Here is a 15,000-nt window from a genome sequence, read left to right as displayed (position 1 = left end):
ATATATATATAGACATACATATATATATATATATATATATATATATATATATATATATATATATATATATATATATATATATAGATAGATAGATAGATAGATAGATAGATAGATAGATAGATAGATAGATAGATAGATAGTTAAAGATAGAGACGACTAACAAAATCTAACGGAGACCCTTTGCATCTGTAGGCATAGGAGATGATGATATATATATATATGTATTATGTATACAACAAATGCAGCCATTTCTAGTCCACTGCATGGCAAAGGCCTCAGACATGTCAACTCATGACTGGGGTTTAGCCAGTTTTCACCACCACGCTGGCCAGTGGAGATTGGTGAAGGTGGGAGATTTTTGTCCAATCTCACAGCAGACCAACCTGGTATGGGTGGCTTGGGCTGTATTCTCCTTTGTCTTGTTCTTGGCCAGAGTAAAACGATGAAGTAATTAAAGTTTGAAACCATGTGTAGATTTTTTTCTGTCAGTGTTGAGTTGTCAATTTCTTTCAAGATTAGTCATACCCCGTAGCCTTTGCTCCAAATTTCTGAGGTTTTTAAACAGTCTCTCTCTCTCTCTCTCTCTCTCTCTCTCTCTCTCTCTCTCTCTCTCTCTCCATAAGCAGACTCGAGTTTGGTATGCTCCTGGTAATTTTGTTTGGGCTGTATTGAACATATATATTACCCTGTTATTCAAATACAGTAAAGTATTTAGCATTGGTATTGCTTTGCTCTTTGTAGTTTGTTTGCTAATGAGACTGTTGCACACACAGACATCTATCAGACTCCATATCCCTTGTCCTTCTTTTTTCATTATGCAAATTAATTTGATTCAAACAGGCACTGGTCAAGGGTGTTCAAGCAATGAGTTCTCATGTTCCTCTCGGCAATGTGTTGGGTTGGAAAAAAGGTGTAATGGAGTAACTGATTGCCTTGACGCCTCTGATGAAACTGGATGTCCCCCAGGTTAGAAGTTTTTTTTTTTATCATTGCTCCTCTGAGTAACACTTCCCATACTAAATTTTTGCCGTTGCTTTTTATGATAACAATAGGCTATATCCGAGTTAGTGTAGGTAAAATTTTTGGTTTTTAGTTAATGTAATATGTGTGCACTGAGAGTTTTGTATTTATTTGAACTATTACTATACAGTAGTAATTTAGCTGTGTGAAGTGGTGGTATGTTTGTGATTTTGCAACTCACAAAGGGTCTTTTGAAAATACTCACTGTGTTCTTATATTTTTTCAAGGAAGTCGTCTGCGCTTCAACCTATGTTTTCCATGAAGAGACATAGTTTAAAGAAATAAGAATTTTAGAAATATTAATGACTTAATATTAGAAAGTTATATAAACTTGGCTTTTAGAATCCCAGATTATAAGAAATTACTGTGTTTCTTATTCACTCAATTTCCACAAATGGAAGTATTGTCAAAATCTTTTTGACATTAATAAAATATTGTAAAAATCTTTCATACTGAAGTGAACTTAGTTTCACATTTAAAACCATATGTCAAATGTAAGAAAAAGCAAGAAAGATTTCAAAGATATTGGTGTTCATCTCTTTAGATCATGCCAATTTTATGTCTAGAAGCAGGCAGAGAAAAAGATCTAATTCACAGTTATCACAATGCCCCAGTGGGATTGTAATACAATATATGCCTTGTTAGGAAATTTAAAGTTCGTGAGCTTGACGTAATCTTAAATTATTGACTGAAAACTTGTAAAAAAGCCCTTTAGGTTAGTGCCGTCTAAAGGAATATTATAATGAAATTAGATGTTTATTTCAAAATATAGGAATAATATATATGCAACAATTGCCACTCACGTTGTGCTTGAAGTTACATGTTAATAATGCTAATAAATATTATAGACAATAATATTAAACAATTAAGGAGTTGGTATATATATATGTAGAGAATTGTAGATTTTATGTGTTAAGGGTTTTAAGAATCTGAAAGAACTTCAGGAAGTAAGAATTCTATAGAAATTTGGGTGTCTCATGATCCATCTAACTTCAATATTACTCTTATGATATGCATGGTGTTGAGAATGTAGAATATTAACCAAAACTTGAAATATGAGATTACTGTATGAGAGATACAGCTAGTTTTGATATTTAATAATCAGTATTTTTTTTTATTAGGCCAGCTATTTGTTTTCTTTCTATATATCAGGTTTTAAGCCACTGTGAGTATTTTCTTATCCCTTTAGTTTTTGGAAAAGTTCTTATTAATGTCTAAGCCTCACTTTAAATTTATAAGTACAACATTGACATGTGAGAGTCCTCCAACAGTTTACTTTTTGTAATTACATTTTGTATGACATTTGCTGAATTAGCTCAACAGTTGATATTCTAAATACACATACTCAAAGTACAGTAGCATTGAATGGAATTAAACTTATTTTGGTGGTATGCAGTGAAATGCATTGGCACTAATGTAGCACTTGAATTTTTTGAAATGCAGTGGTAGTTGAAACTCAAATGGAATATGCTTGTAATGAATTTGAATAATTGGCACTAATTTACTAATATGTGATGTGAGAGGAACATTGAAATGCTTGGTTGTATCAGATGTATTAATTAATCTAGAACTATTTGGAATTAGAAAATGTGTGTATTTCAGTATTTTGGTACTAACCTGGTAGTTTCCATGAAAACTTCTATGATTTAAGATGTGAAATATAAATGGGAAAAATTGATATCTAGAGGCTTGTAGTTTTGTGAGTATTAGATTTTATGGGGAACCTTTATAATTTTTAGGTTTATAAGCAATTTTACAATTTAGGGAATAAAAAAAACATCACTGCACAGTATTAAAGCATGTCAGAATTGCCTCAAAACTTAAGTAGAATGTGGGTTACAAACATCAAGAACACTTTGTAGACTTGATAAGCTTATTTTGTTTTGTTTTCTTGTGATGTATATGTAGCTTTCTTTTTGGTTACTTAAAGCTGTTTCTTTATGTCTGACTTAGTTAATTTTGAAATGAACCACTCAAGTCTGTTATTGATTTGCCTTCCTTTGTAGTTGATCGACAATGTACAGGCGACGAGTTTCAGTGTTCAGATGGTGCCTGTATTTCATTGGAATGGAAATGTGACAATGTTCCAGACTGCAGTGATGGATCCGACGAAGCTGGCTGTACTGGGAGAGGTGTTTTTCCTTTTCTTTTTGTTATCTGTTTTATTTTCTTCATGACTCTGTCATTTCAAGTTAAGGGAGAATGGTTGCACTATTGTATATTTTATATTTGAATACAGTAAATGGGATTTCAAAGAATATACTGACGAGTCGTTGGCCTTAAGGAAAATATTTTATTGCTGAAATTATTTATAAAAGGGATTTTGACGAAGGAAAAATATTTTTCTGGGCGAGGAACCTGTGTCGCCCAGTGAAATGCTCCTTATAGCACCATTTCTAAGGTATAAATACTGCTAAATATACCACAGAAAAAAGTTGCATGGAATGCCAGGAATAAACCCAGCTCGCTCACTCTAATTGAGTGTCGGTATAGTAACTGGGGCGTGTTAGAACCACGACCAGAGGTCCCTCACCAGTTAGTCCTCTCCTTCCTCAATATCCCTCGATACTACGAGGTGCCGTTCTACATCCGACTACTGCCCTCTACTACGACTACCCTCCCCCCACCCCTACCACTTCTCACGCTTCTTCCCTCATTCCTACTAGCACCCCAAGCTTGGACCAGCCTAGGGTGAGGAAAAAAGGGGGGTGGGTTCACTGGGCGACACAGGTTCCTCGCCCAGAAATAGATTTTTCCTTCGTCAAAATCCCTTTTCTGGGCTCAACCTGTGTTGCTCCGTGAAATAATAAGAGAATTGGTCCTAACGCTTGGAAACGCCCAGAAAGTTAAGGAACTGAAATAGAATAGAATATTGAATTAAGAATGTTTAATAATAAACCTTAAACTACCAATCTTTTAAAGTACAATACCCAATCAGACACCCAAAATTTAAAGATAAAAATTAAGGGAAAACTTCCAACAAACAAAGAACATGAGATATTTAATTATAACAAGAAAAGACATAAATAAATTATATACATCATAACCATGGGGTAGGGTGTAAACCAAATGAATGTCAAAGGTACGGTAGGGAAGTAGGCAAGGCAGGTAACGGCCCACTCCTTATAAGGAGACAAGGCACTAAAAGAAAAAAGAGATGAGAAGATAGGATCTAGTTATAATGGTTCTCCTAAATCCGGAGGAACCACGTTCCCTGCTGCCACTGTTGCAAATTTAAGGGCCTCCAAAGATTTTAAATAGTGGCGTTTGAAGACTGTTGGTGATTTCCAGCCTGTGTATCTTTTTAATTCTTCAAAATTCATGTGATGAAAATAATTAACTGATGTTGCCACTGCTCGGATATCATGGGCATGTGGGACTGAAGCCAGATTGGCTTGCTTAATAAAATAAAGAATCTGCTACCTAATTCCTTTCAGGGAAATAGTTCCTCCATGTTCTCTAATAAACAAAGGGCCTGAAGACGTATTAGTAGTTTTATTCAAATAAGCTTTCAGTGTTAACTGGGCACAGGGAGAGATCCTGAGAAAGTGGGACAATCGTCCACAGGGTCCATCTATTCTGTGGATCTTCATTCTTTGCTAAGAATTGTCTATCTGGAGAGAGTAAGACCTCACCAGAAGAAAGAAAGTCAATGTGATCTGGCTCTCTAGATAACGCCGAGAGTTCAGATATTCTGGCTCCTGAAGCTAAACTTACCAAGAATAACGTTTTCCTAAGAAGCGTTATATAAGAGCATGAGTCATTATCAGTATCAGAAGCCAATTTAAGGACATCATTTAGAAACAAAAAAACCGTGTGAGGACGAGTTGCTGGTTTCACCCTAGCACAAGTTTTGGGGATAGATGAAAAATATGAATCCGTAAGGTCAATATGGAACCTGAACTGAGATATTTTCTTCAAAGCAGACTTAATCGTGGTAATAGTACTAGTGGCTAGTCCCCCTCCAAACAAAGTTCTGAAAAAGGTAACTGCCAGATTGGCAGTCATCGACTGAACATCCGAGTCTTTCAAAAACTTTGCTAACTTCTTTACAGTAGAATCATATTGCCGAAGGGTGGAATCCCTCTTGTCCGACTCCAGGAACAATGTGTTAAGAGGATCGATATCAGCATCCTTCTGTGCCGCAATTTTCATGAAGTCCATAAAGCTAGGGCACTCAGAATTCTTGAGGAAGGCGACACATTGCTAGTTTGTACTGTTTGCGTTACCTTCGGGTTGGGGATCCGCCAAGGACGGAGTCCCAGTTCCGCCAAGAGAGGGAACCAGTTGCCTTTCAGCCAATTGGGAGCCACTAGAGCAATCTGTCCATTGAAAGTCCTGAGCCTGTCCAGAACTTTCATCAGCATGTTTATAGGAGGAAACAGGTAAATCCTCTGCCAGGTGTTCCAATCGATGGACATGGCATCCGTGGCATAGGCCAGAGGGTCCAGGTTGGGGGCTACATAACATTGTAGTTTGTGGTTGGATTCTATGGCAAATAGATCCACTTGAAGACCCGGAACTTGCTGGCAAATCCAACGGAATGACTCTTGGTCCTGGGACCATTCCAACTCCAGCGGGGTCATCCGTGAAAGTGCATCGGCGACTACGTTCCTTACGCCCTCCAGGTGAACTGCTGACAAATGCCAATGGTTCCTTGTTGCCAGTGAAAAAATTGCAATTATCACCTGATTTGGAACCTCCCCTGTTGATGCAGTGAACTATCACCGCGCTGTCTAGAATTAATCTGATATGTTGATTCTTTGACGGGGAGAGCTTTTTTAGAGTCAAGAATACCGCCATGGCCTCTAGAATATTGATGTGCAGCTGTTGGAATGTCACTGACCACAAACCTTGGACCTTTTTGAAAGGGGATTAACCCCCCCAACCGCTTAGGGAGGCAATCGTATGGACTACTAATGCCAGCGGAGTGAAATGAAGAGGTACCAATTTTGCCAAGTTTTTTACTCTCGTCCATGGTTGAAGTCTTTTCCTTAGGATAAATGGAATCCGAGAAATCTTGTCTCGACTTTTGTTGTTTGGCCTGGACTGCCAAGCTCGATTGATGTCTTCAATTTGTCTTTCAGTAGAACGTCTGTTACAGAAGCAAAGTGGACTGAACCTAAGATCCTTTCTTGGTTCCTTCGAGATGTTAATTTGTCCTTGAGAAATCTTTTTGTGTTCATAGCAATCTCTTTCCTCATTTTTGGAGGAATCAGCAGTTTGTGGGTGGTCAGGTTCCATTGTAGACCTAACCACTGGAAGCATGACACCGGAATCAGGCGGGACTTTTTGAAATTCACTTGGAACCCTAAGTGTTCCAGAAACTTTATTACTTTGGCCGTCGCCTTGCGACATTCTTTGACGCTGTTGGCCCAAATAAGCCAATCATCTATATGGGCCACTAGCTGTATTCCTTGAGTTCTCAGCTCTTGGACCACTGTATCTGCTAACTTCGTGAATATTCTGGGAGCGATATTGAGACCGAACGGCATCACCCTGAAGGTGTGCCTGTTTGCCTAGCTTGAACGTTAGAAAAGGACGAAAATGCTGCGCTATCGGAATATGATAATAAGCGTATGTAAGATCTATAGAGGTGTTGACGGCCCCACGGGGAAGTAAGGGCCGCACCTTCGAGACAGTCAGCATATGGAACTTGTCGCATTGAATGTATGTATTCAAATGGGACAGATCTAAGATGACTCTTCATTTGTCCGAGTCTTTCTTTGGCATGCTGAATAAGCGACCTTGAAGCTTTAAACATTTTACCTCCTTTATTGCATTCTTGAGAAGGAGATCGTGTGCGAAAAGCGTGAGATCTGCCGTTGAAATCTGATAAATACTGATCGGTGGAGGGGGCCCTTGAATCCAACTCCACCCTAGGCCCTTTGTTACTATGCTGTGCCCCCATTTGTTGAACGTTCAATGGCTCCGGAAAAGGTATAACCTCCCCCCTACCTGAGGAGTCTCATTGGTTCGCAGAAGGTCTGCCACCATGGCTCCCTCGGAATCCTCTGCCCCTCCCAGAACGGAAGGATAACAAGGATGGAGTACTAGGGAAATAGGGGGGTGCGAGGTACGAGACGAGAAGCATACTCAGTCCCGCGCGTCTGGTGGCCAACCATGACGGGAGGAAGAGAGAGCGCTACCCGCGTCGACGCACGGAGCGTATGAGCCAGCCTCCACCTCGGGTTAATTCCCATTTTCTATAAAAGCACGTGACTCAACCCTACTACCCGATGTAGGGAGTGGCGAAAGGCCTATAGGGGGAGAGGACACCCAAGGAGAGTGACTGGCTCGAAATTAGGTGATCACTGTGGTCGGGGGGAGTGGGACTACCCTCCGAGACACAAAGGAAATACCCGATGAGGCGGTAGGCATATGGCTTCCCGCGAAAGCACGCAGATAAAGAAAAAAACAATAATGATAATAATAATTGTGGCAGACGTGATATACAATTAAATAGGCTATAACAACATAAGTGAGTAATAAGGGGGGAAAAAGGGCCGAGGAATACGGCGTAAAAAGAGGGGAAAAAGGGCCGAGGAATACGGCGTAAAAAGAAAGTATAGCCTAACCCTCCAAAATCGGGTAGTTGCCGACCTGGTCAGGTAGTCCCTAAATAAAGTAAAATCGTGTTCCGATTCCCCATAAAATACTCAAAATGAACAAGCTAACTAAGATATAAAATACATATATCGAAGGGGAAGCTCACGGGGTAGGCTACTGTCTGAAGCCGCGTACTGCTCGGTCGGGTAGGCTAACTAACTGAACGTCAAAATAGCCTAAATAAATGTCAATAACCATGCAAAAACACTGTATAATATGTCTAAAAACAACTAAATGAGACCACAATTAGTATGAGGAACTAATTGAAAGTCACACATAACGAAGAGATCAGGAGGTAGCGACACCAAAATGGCTGCCAAATATACCCATAAGGAAAGGCATCATACAAAACGGCTGAGACTAAAATTAACAAGATTATTAATTTAACGTATGTCGCTACCTAGAATTATCAAAACAGATAATAATAATACTCAACTTGGGAGCAGGGATCTCCAAAACGTCTGACATCTTCAAAAACACCGAAACACAAAGCTAAGAAAACAACACGTCTGGATCTCACTGGTGCTAGAAAGGAATAAGGGAAGAAGCGTTGGAAGGGGTAAGAGTGGAGGGAGGGTAGTCGTAGTTGAGGGCAATAGTTGGATGTAGAACGGCACCTCGTAGTATTGGGGGATATTGAGGAAGGAGAGGACTAACTGGTGAGGGACCTCTGGTCGTGGTTCTAACAAGCCCCAGTTACTATACCGACACTCAATTAGAGTGAGTGAGCTGGGTCCATTCCTGGCATTCCATGCAACTTTTTCTCTGGTATATTTAGCAGTATTTATACCTTAAAAATGGTGCTATAAGGAGTATTTCATGGAGCGTCACTGGTCGAGCCCAGAAATAATTATACTCATAACATATTACCAAAGTTTGTCATTTTGGGTGCACACTTTTCATTCCTTAATCATTTTGCCTTCTTATTGTACTATATGTATATGTCCTATTTGATGTACAGTTGAATCTCGCAATAACAGACAAATACAGTAAGGCCTCACAACACGAAATTAATTGGTTCCGTAATGGCTTTCGTAAAGTGATTTTTTTCGTCTTGTGAGTCTCCTTTTACATGTAAATAGCCTAGTTCTTTCCAGACCCCACATTAAATGATTATAAAAAGATGCACGATGGGATACAGTACAGTAGATACTGACCAATAGGAGAGCAGGATCTCATGGTGGTAACTAGCATCCAAGTAGGGAGATAACCAATCGGAATGCGTGAGGATGGTAGCAAGTTTACGGGCTGGCGGAGCGCGAATTTTAAAATCAGTCTCGGACATGGTCGGGCTCTCGCAACATACCTCATTTCGTTATCCGAAACATTTTTCGTAATGAGAGTCGTAAAATTCTTTACATATGATTTCGTAGAGTGAAAATTTTGTAAGTCTATTTTTTCGTATCGAGAGGTTTGACTGTAGTGGTAAAGGGCTGGCCGTTATTTGTGATTGTCTGATATATTTAAAATATGTCTACTGAAGCATTAAATCGGATAAAATCATACCCAATTGTATACAGTAGTAGACTATCATACATACCCAGCAGCTGAGATTAACTCAATTTGTTTTTTTGCCCTTGGATGACATAATTGAGGGATTTAAATTAAATGAAACAGAAACAAAGGTCACTACATGCATTGACTGAATCAAAACGAGTGAATACAGTGCAATGCTGGAAAACACTAGTGGTCAATTTTGGAAGTAACATATTTCTATCCTAATAATTAAAATCAAACAAAATCACAAATGGAATTTATACAGGACTACTATATTTGTAAATAAATTGGTAAATAAATGTAAATATTATATTTCCAAACCAAGACGTGGTAAATGATAAAGCAAATTTTAATTAATTTATCTCATCTGTAATATAAGACGACTTAAATTACAAAGCCATCAGTGTATAAGCTAGGGTTTGGTTATATAAAGATGATATTGCAATTGTTTTTACAATTGTATCCTTAGAAATTCAAAGTAACTGAAATAATGCCGATCCTATGTTACATTTTTCCTACACACAACACCCAACAGGGAAACCATAGATTTGTCCAAGTTTCATTACAAATACTGTATCAACAAACGAGCAAACATATTTTTACATCCAATTGATAACTAGTGATACTAATAGCTTTAAGTAAACTGTATGAAAATTGTTGGTCTATGAAACATTGGTATTTTTGCAATATTTATATTAAGATATTTTGAGTAAGTTTGTGAATTATATTAATATAATTTGTTATTTATATATGCCCATATCCTCGATGGCAGTAGCTTGAAATCAATTGACAGCATTTACATTTTCTCAACTGGCCTCGCATAAAAAAGAAGATTTCTTTGATATAGAATTATTTCTCGAATAGACTATTTATTTTGAAGATATGCCTATATTGAAGGGGAAATAGTTTTATTACCTTTGAAAAATAAATTTACAGCAAATAAGTACAAATATATTGGAGTTAACATACTTTTTCTTTAGAAATTGACCTGTACAACATCACCTAGACATCTAGAATCCATTATAAATGGATCAGTTATTGCGAGGTTACTGTATGCATCAAGTTTAAAACTTCAATGATTTTTGTACAGAAACTAAAAAAACTTTTTCATATTCATTCATGGACACTGTTTACTTTAGACATTAATCTTAACTATAACTTTTCCCTTTCATAAAGTAACTCTCTGAGAACCATGAATATATATGGTATGGTTCTGGTGAACTTTCGAACCAATATAGATGTGATCAGAATTAGTTTAAAAAAACAAATTTTACAAATTCTTATAGTATTTCAGTATAACTTGGATATAAATTCTGTTTTACTGTATTTTAAAAGATTGTCAGTGACAAGCATGTTTGATGTGGGCTATTTTGTCTCAAAATCTGTGTTTCCTTGATTTGTGTATCCTTGAATGTTTTGGGTAAGATTTCCATACCTTTATAAATTTAATGTTTATCTGTTCTAGATGTTCAATGTTTTATAACATATTTTGTTATGTTTTGTAATTGTCTTTAGGAGTCTGTAAACAAACAGAATATCAATGTGGAGACGGATCTTGTATTCCTGAGAGTGAGCGATGTGATGGTATTTTTGATTGCGCTGATCAGTCTGATGAGAGAGACAACTGTAAGTATTAAATCTCTATATATAATAAATATCTTTATTTCATGTTAAATTGTTTTGGTAACTAAATTCAAGTTGAGTTATTACACATAACATTGAAGCATGTGTGAGATTTTACAGTATTGTAATACAAAGAATTGCCGTAATGTACACAATTTTACTACATGCCTAAAGTCTGTGTCTTGTGTATGTTATTAAAATTGACTTCTTTACATATTTCAAAAATATCACAATATACTTCTTGGCAATGAATTTCTCTGCTGCATTATTTCTTCTCATTTATTTTTCTGAGGTTATTATACTCATTTCCCTGTCTGTTTGGTGGTGGTTTGTTTTCAGAATCTATCCCCTTGTTTTGGATGGGAACATGGGAGAGCATCTTCCTGCTTGATGCTGTAATTCTTGGTCCTGGAAAATTGATTTATAATCAATTATTTTGGATTTTCTGTCATTTTTACATCGCCATTTTCACCCTTGCACTGTCTTGATTGATATTAATTTTTGAATCCCTCATGGCTTGAAGTGAGATTTTAAGTACTGTACTCATAGAGCCAGGAGGTAGTGAATAGGAGAACACTCCTCCTTTAACTATTGCATTCGTATAATTGATTTGGTAAAGCACGGTGAAAGTCCCGTGGTCCTAGTGCTGAATCTGATCTCTGTACAGGCCAATGACTCTTAGGGCACTAGTAAGGGTTCATCTGTTCTGTTCTCATGGTAAGCATGAAAGATTATCCGGATGAATGACTAAAATCATCACAAGGCAAGATGACTTTGCATATACATGTATTTTTTTCCAGTTTTCAGAAGAAATATACAGTATATAAAAAACAAACAATTTACGTAGCATGCTAAATGTATTTAAACTTTTTTGAATCGGTGAAAAATAAAATTAAGACGACACAAAATTGGTCTAGTTTTATCTTCTTTTTAATGAAGATTTGTAAATGAATTATTTATTGAGCTATTACCATACAAAAAATGTTATTAAGGCAAATTAATGAAAATAGGGGATTGATTGAAACCACTACTAAAAATCAATGAAAACCATCTAATGATTGAAATCAGAGATGAAACAAATGTAGTTCAGATGAAGAAATTGAACTAAAAGATAGTGGTTTAAAAACCCATCAAAACAAGCCTTCTTATACAATTTTGAAGTAGATAAATATGAAAAGGAAAGTACAGTGGTACCTCGTAGATCGAACACAATTTGTTCCAAAGACATGTTCAAAAGCCAAATTGTTAGAACACTGAATCAATCTTCCATTAGAATGAATGGAAACAGCATTGATTGGCTCCCCACCTGAGGATGCTCCTATTATGGGCTATTTTACACAGATATTATAATATTAGAGAACAGTAAAGTACATAAAACCACACCAAAAACAAGGAAAAGTTACAACTAATAGCATTATATATATATATATATATATATATATATATATATATATATATATATATATATATATATATATATATATATATATATATATATATATATATATATGGTGTTTTTTCTATTGAAATGTTGTGCAACTTCCCTTCTTGGTTTCATTCTTTGCCTTTTTTCTTATACGAACTGTGGTTCACTTAATCTTTCTACTAAAAATTTTTCTGGAAGAATCTGCTTGCCTTCTGAAATGGCTTGATGCATTATCATTATAAAAATAGTCTACTCTTCTGGCTACTGCCTTGCCCTAGATTATATGTTTTCACAAAATTTTGTAACTCGGCCAATTTTACCATCATTCCCTTTATCGCTGAATTAGGGGTAGAATCTCTTCCCTCCTCTGAGGACATATCCATCTTTTGCCATTGTTTATGGGTAAATAAAAAGACATTAAGATAAGTTAAATTGATAGAGTTTAAGGAACAACTTTTTGCTGTTCTGAATTTGGCAAGAGTTATGCATAAACTGGCTCAGTTACCTTTGTGTTAGTCCATAGAGGCTCTTTTAAGTTGTTTGACCCCAAATTTATATAGTCTCTACAGGGAATAAAAATTTCAAAATTTTGTTTGATCACTGAATTGATTGATTTGCGGGCCGTTAGATCTTCAAGGTATTACAGTATCATGATAACACATGACAGAGAAATAATTCTCCAAAAACTAAGGAAAATCATAAAAGAATTCCAATTAAGGAATTTACCATGATGAATACTAAAAACATTTTATTTTAAGAGTTATATAGTTAAGAACTAACTGTATGTAGTTAAGAACTAACTGATGATGTCAGGAAACAAAGTAGTAATATGCATCACAGGTTGGGGAGGGATCAGCATAGGAATCAGTTATATGAAGACACGATGATAAATAACAGGAAGAGATACTGTACTGAAAAGATATAGCTCACTCTTGGGGTGTTAAGATATGAGGAATTGGGACTGTAGTAGGCCTTATAGGAATGTGTCCATCTGAATCAGATAAATATGCCACGGGAATGGAGTCGCAAGAATGTTATCAGGTTTCTAGGCATTACTCGACAGAAGGCTGAAAGTGAAAGAGGCCAAGGAATTCAAAGGAGCAATAGATTAGAAATTTAAATATTACATAAACCACATTAATAATTGTAATACATCATCAGAAAACTGAGAAACTCTGTGAATAGTAACTAGGCCAGTTGGAAATTACATCATTATATACCAAATTCCCTACACTATAGAAAAAGTAAAACAATTACTTTGGCAAAGTTATTTTCCAGAAAGAGCCTTAATTGCTGTATTAACCAGAAATCTCTTACAAAAATTCAATAAATACTTGAAATAAATGAAAGTCACAGATCAGAAAGGATATCACATGTGGAGTATGGTTGGTTAAAAATGATGGCACAGATGTAAAATGCATAACTTACATCTAGACATGAGAAAGCCACTCAAAAGAATGGAGAAGTTATATATCAAAAGAGGTTTAAGCAAGTTAGCTTGACTGGAATATCTGTCTATGGGAGTATGGCAATATATGATTAAAGGGTTAGCCAAATTCTATATATATCATGCTTAATTCACAGTTTAGAAGTGGCTAGAGAACCCAGGACAGTTGGAGCCAATCAAGTGGGGCTGGCAGTTATGTGATGGCATGCTAAATCCAATGTTTTATGACAGAGACCCATTTTTGTTGCTATTTTTAAAATGTATTCTTATTTATAGATGAAACTTATACAGCATGATTATTACTAAAAGATGATGGTGGTGATTTTATTTATAGGAGCATTTAATCACTTTCATAGACTTCTAATAACCTTTCTTTTTATGCAGGTTGTCACTCAGATGAATTCCAGTGCCGTAATGGTGACTGCATTCCAAGCTCCGAACGATGTAATGGTTATCCGGAATGTATCGACCAATCTGATGAATATGAGTGCAGTAAGTTTCAATATTGCAATTTATCTTTTTCTCTCATTTTTATATGCAGAACTTAGTGCTCAACAATTGAATAGTGTTAAGGGGTTTTAATGTACTGTATAGTATACCAGGTATTTACTAATAACCTTTTTCATGCTCATCTATCTCTTTTCTGTTTTTTCTTATTGAAATGCTTTTGAGATTTTAGATAATTAGGAGATATATCATTTTGGAAAACTAATGGTAATTGTTGTCTTTTTATCATTGTACATACATATAATTATTTTTATTTAAGGTTTTTTTTTTTACTTGATCTTTTTTCTGCTGTGACACATATGAGAGATATTTTCATGTTTTATTTATGGCACTTAAAACGACACTTGATTAGTGCCATTGTAGTAAAAAAGTTTAATTATATTTTTCTCAATCAATAGACTTAGTCAATATGATACATTAGTAGTAGCGACTTCAAGTTGAAAAAAGTTGAACACGAAATGACTTAATATTAGGTATGACTTTCAGTCTATTATCATTTTCAACCCTTTTTAATTTCTCTCTCTCTCTCTCTCGAAAATTTTTAACTTTTTTATTTATTTTTTGTCAAGAAGTCAGTGTAAAGACAATTATTTTCTCCGTGATTGTTTGTGATGTGTCCTGTTTGTAAAATTGTATAATTTGAGAATTTTCCCTATCAGGTGAAATAAGGTAACTAAGACTGCTACAATTTGTCCATATCAGGTAAGAGAATATATATTCTCTTCAGTGTATGTAATAAACAGTGATAGTCACTGACAGCTATTTTCCACAGGGCCAGCTGTGGAATGATTATCAACATATTAAATTAACATAAAGTTTTATTCTAAAGGTACAGTCTATTTATAACATTCATGAATTTGTTTACTTGTAG

At 35.9% G+C, this 15,000-nt stretch overlaps 1 protein-coding gene and 1 pseudogene across 2 annotated transcripts in view; one reads left to right on the top strand and one right to left on the bottom strand.

Moving 5' to 3' along the window:
- LOC137632462 (low-density lipoprotein receptor-related protein 1B-like) overlaps positions 1-15,000 on the top strand; it is a 199,142-nt gene that overhangs the window by 113,141 nt on the left and 71,001 nt on the right. Inside the window, exons 38-41 of one of the 2 annotated variants that reach the window (XM_068364397.1) lie at positions 841-966; positions 3,027-3,152; positions 10,642-10,752; positions 14,007-14,187. The exons of the other annotated variant lie outside the window; for it this stretch is intronic. Of the exons in view, the coding sequence (XP_068220498.1) occupies positions 841-966; positions 3,027-3,152; positions 10,642-10,752; positions 14,007-14,170 (527 nt within the window). The 3' untranslated portion in view covers positions 14,171-14,187. Of the gene's footprint in view, positions 1-840; positions 967-3,026; positions 3,153-10,641; positions 10,753-14,006; positions 14,188-15,000 lie in introns of those variants that run through there. 2 annotated transcript variants of the gene reach the window in all.
- Positions 4,516-5,975, bottom strand: LOC137632215 (uncharacterized; annotated as a pseudogene).

The sequence above is a fragment of the Palaemon carinicauda genome, chromosome 41, assembly GCF_036898095.1.
Source record: "Palaemon carinicauda isolate YSFRI2023 chromosome 41, ASM3689809v2, whole genome shotgun sequence".
NCBI classification, from domain to species: Eukaryota; Metazoa; Arthropoda; class Malacostraca; order Decapoda; family Palaemonidae; genus Palaemon; species Palaemon carinicauda.
The sequence above is the reverse complement of the archived record's forward strand: the minus strand, read 5'-3'. Positions and strand labels throughout refer to the sequence as shown.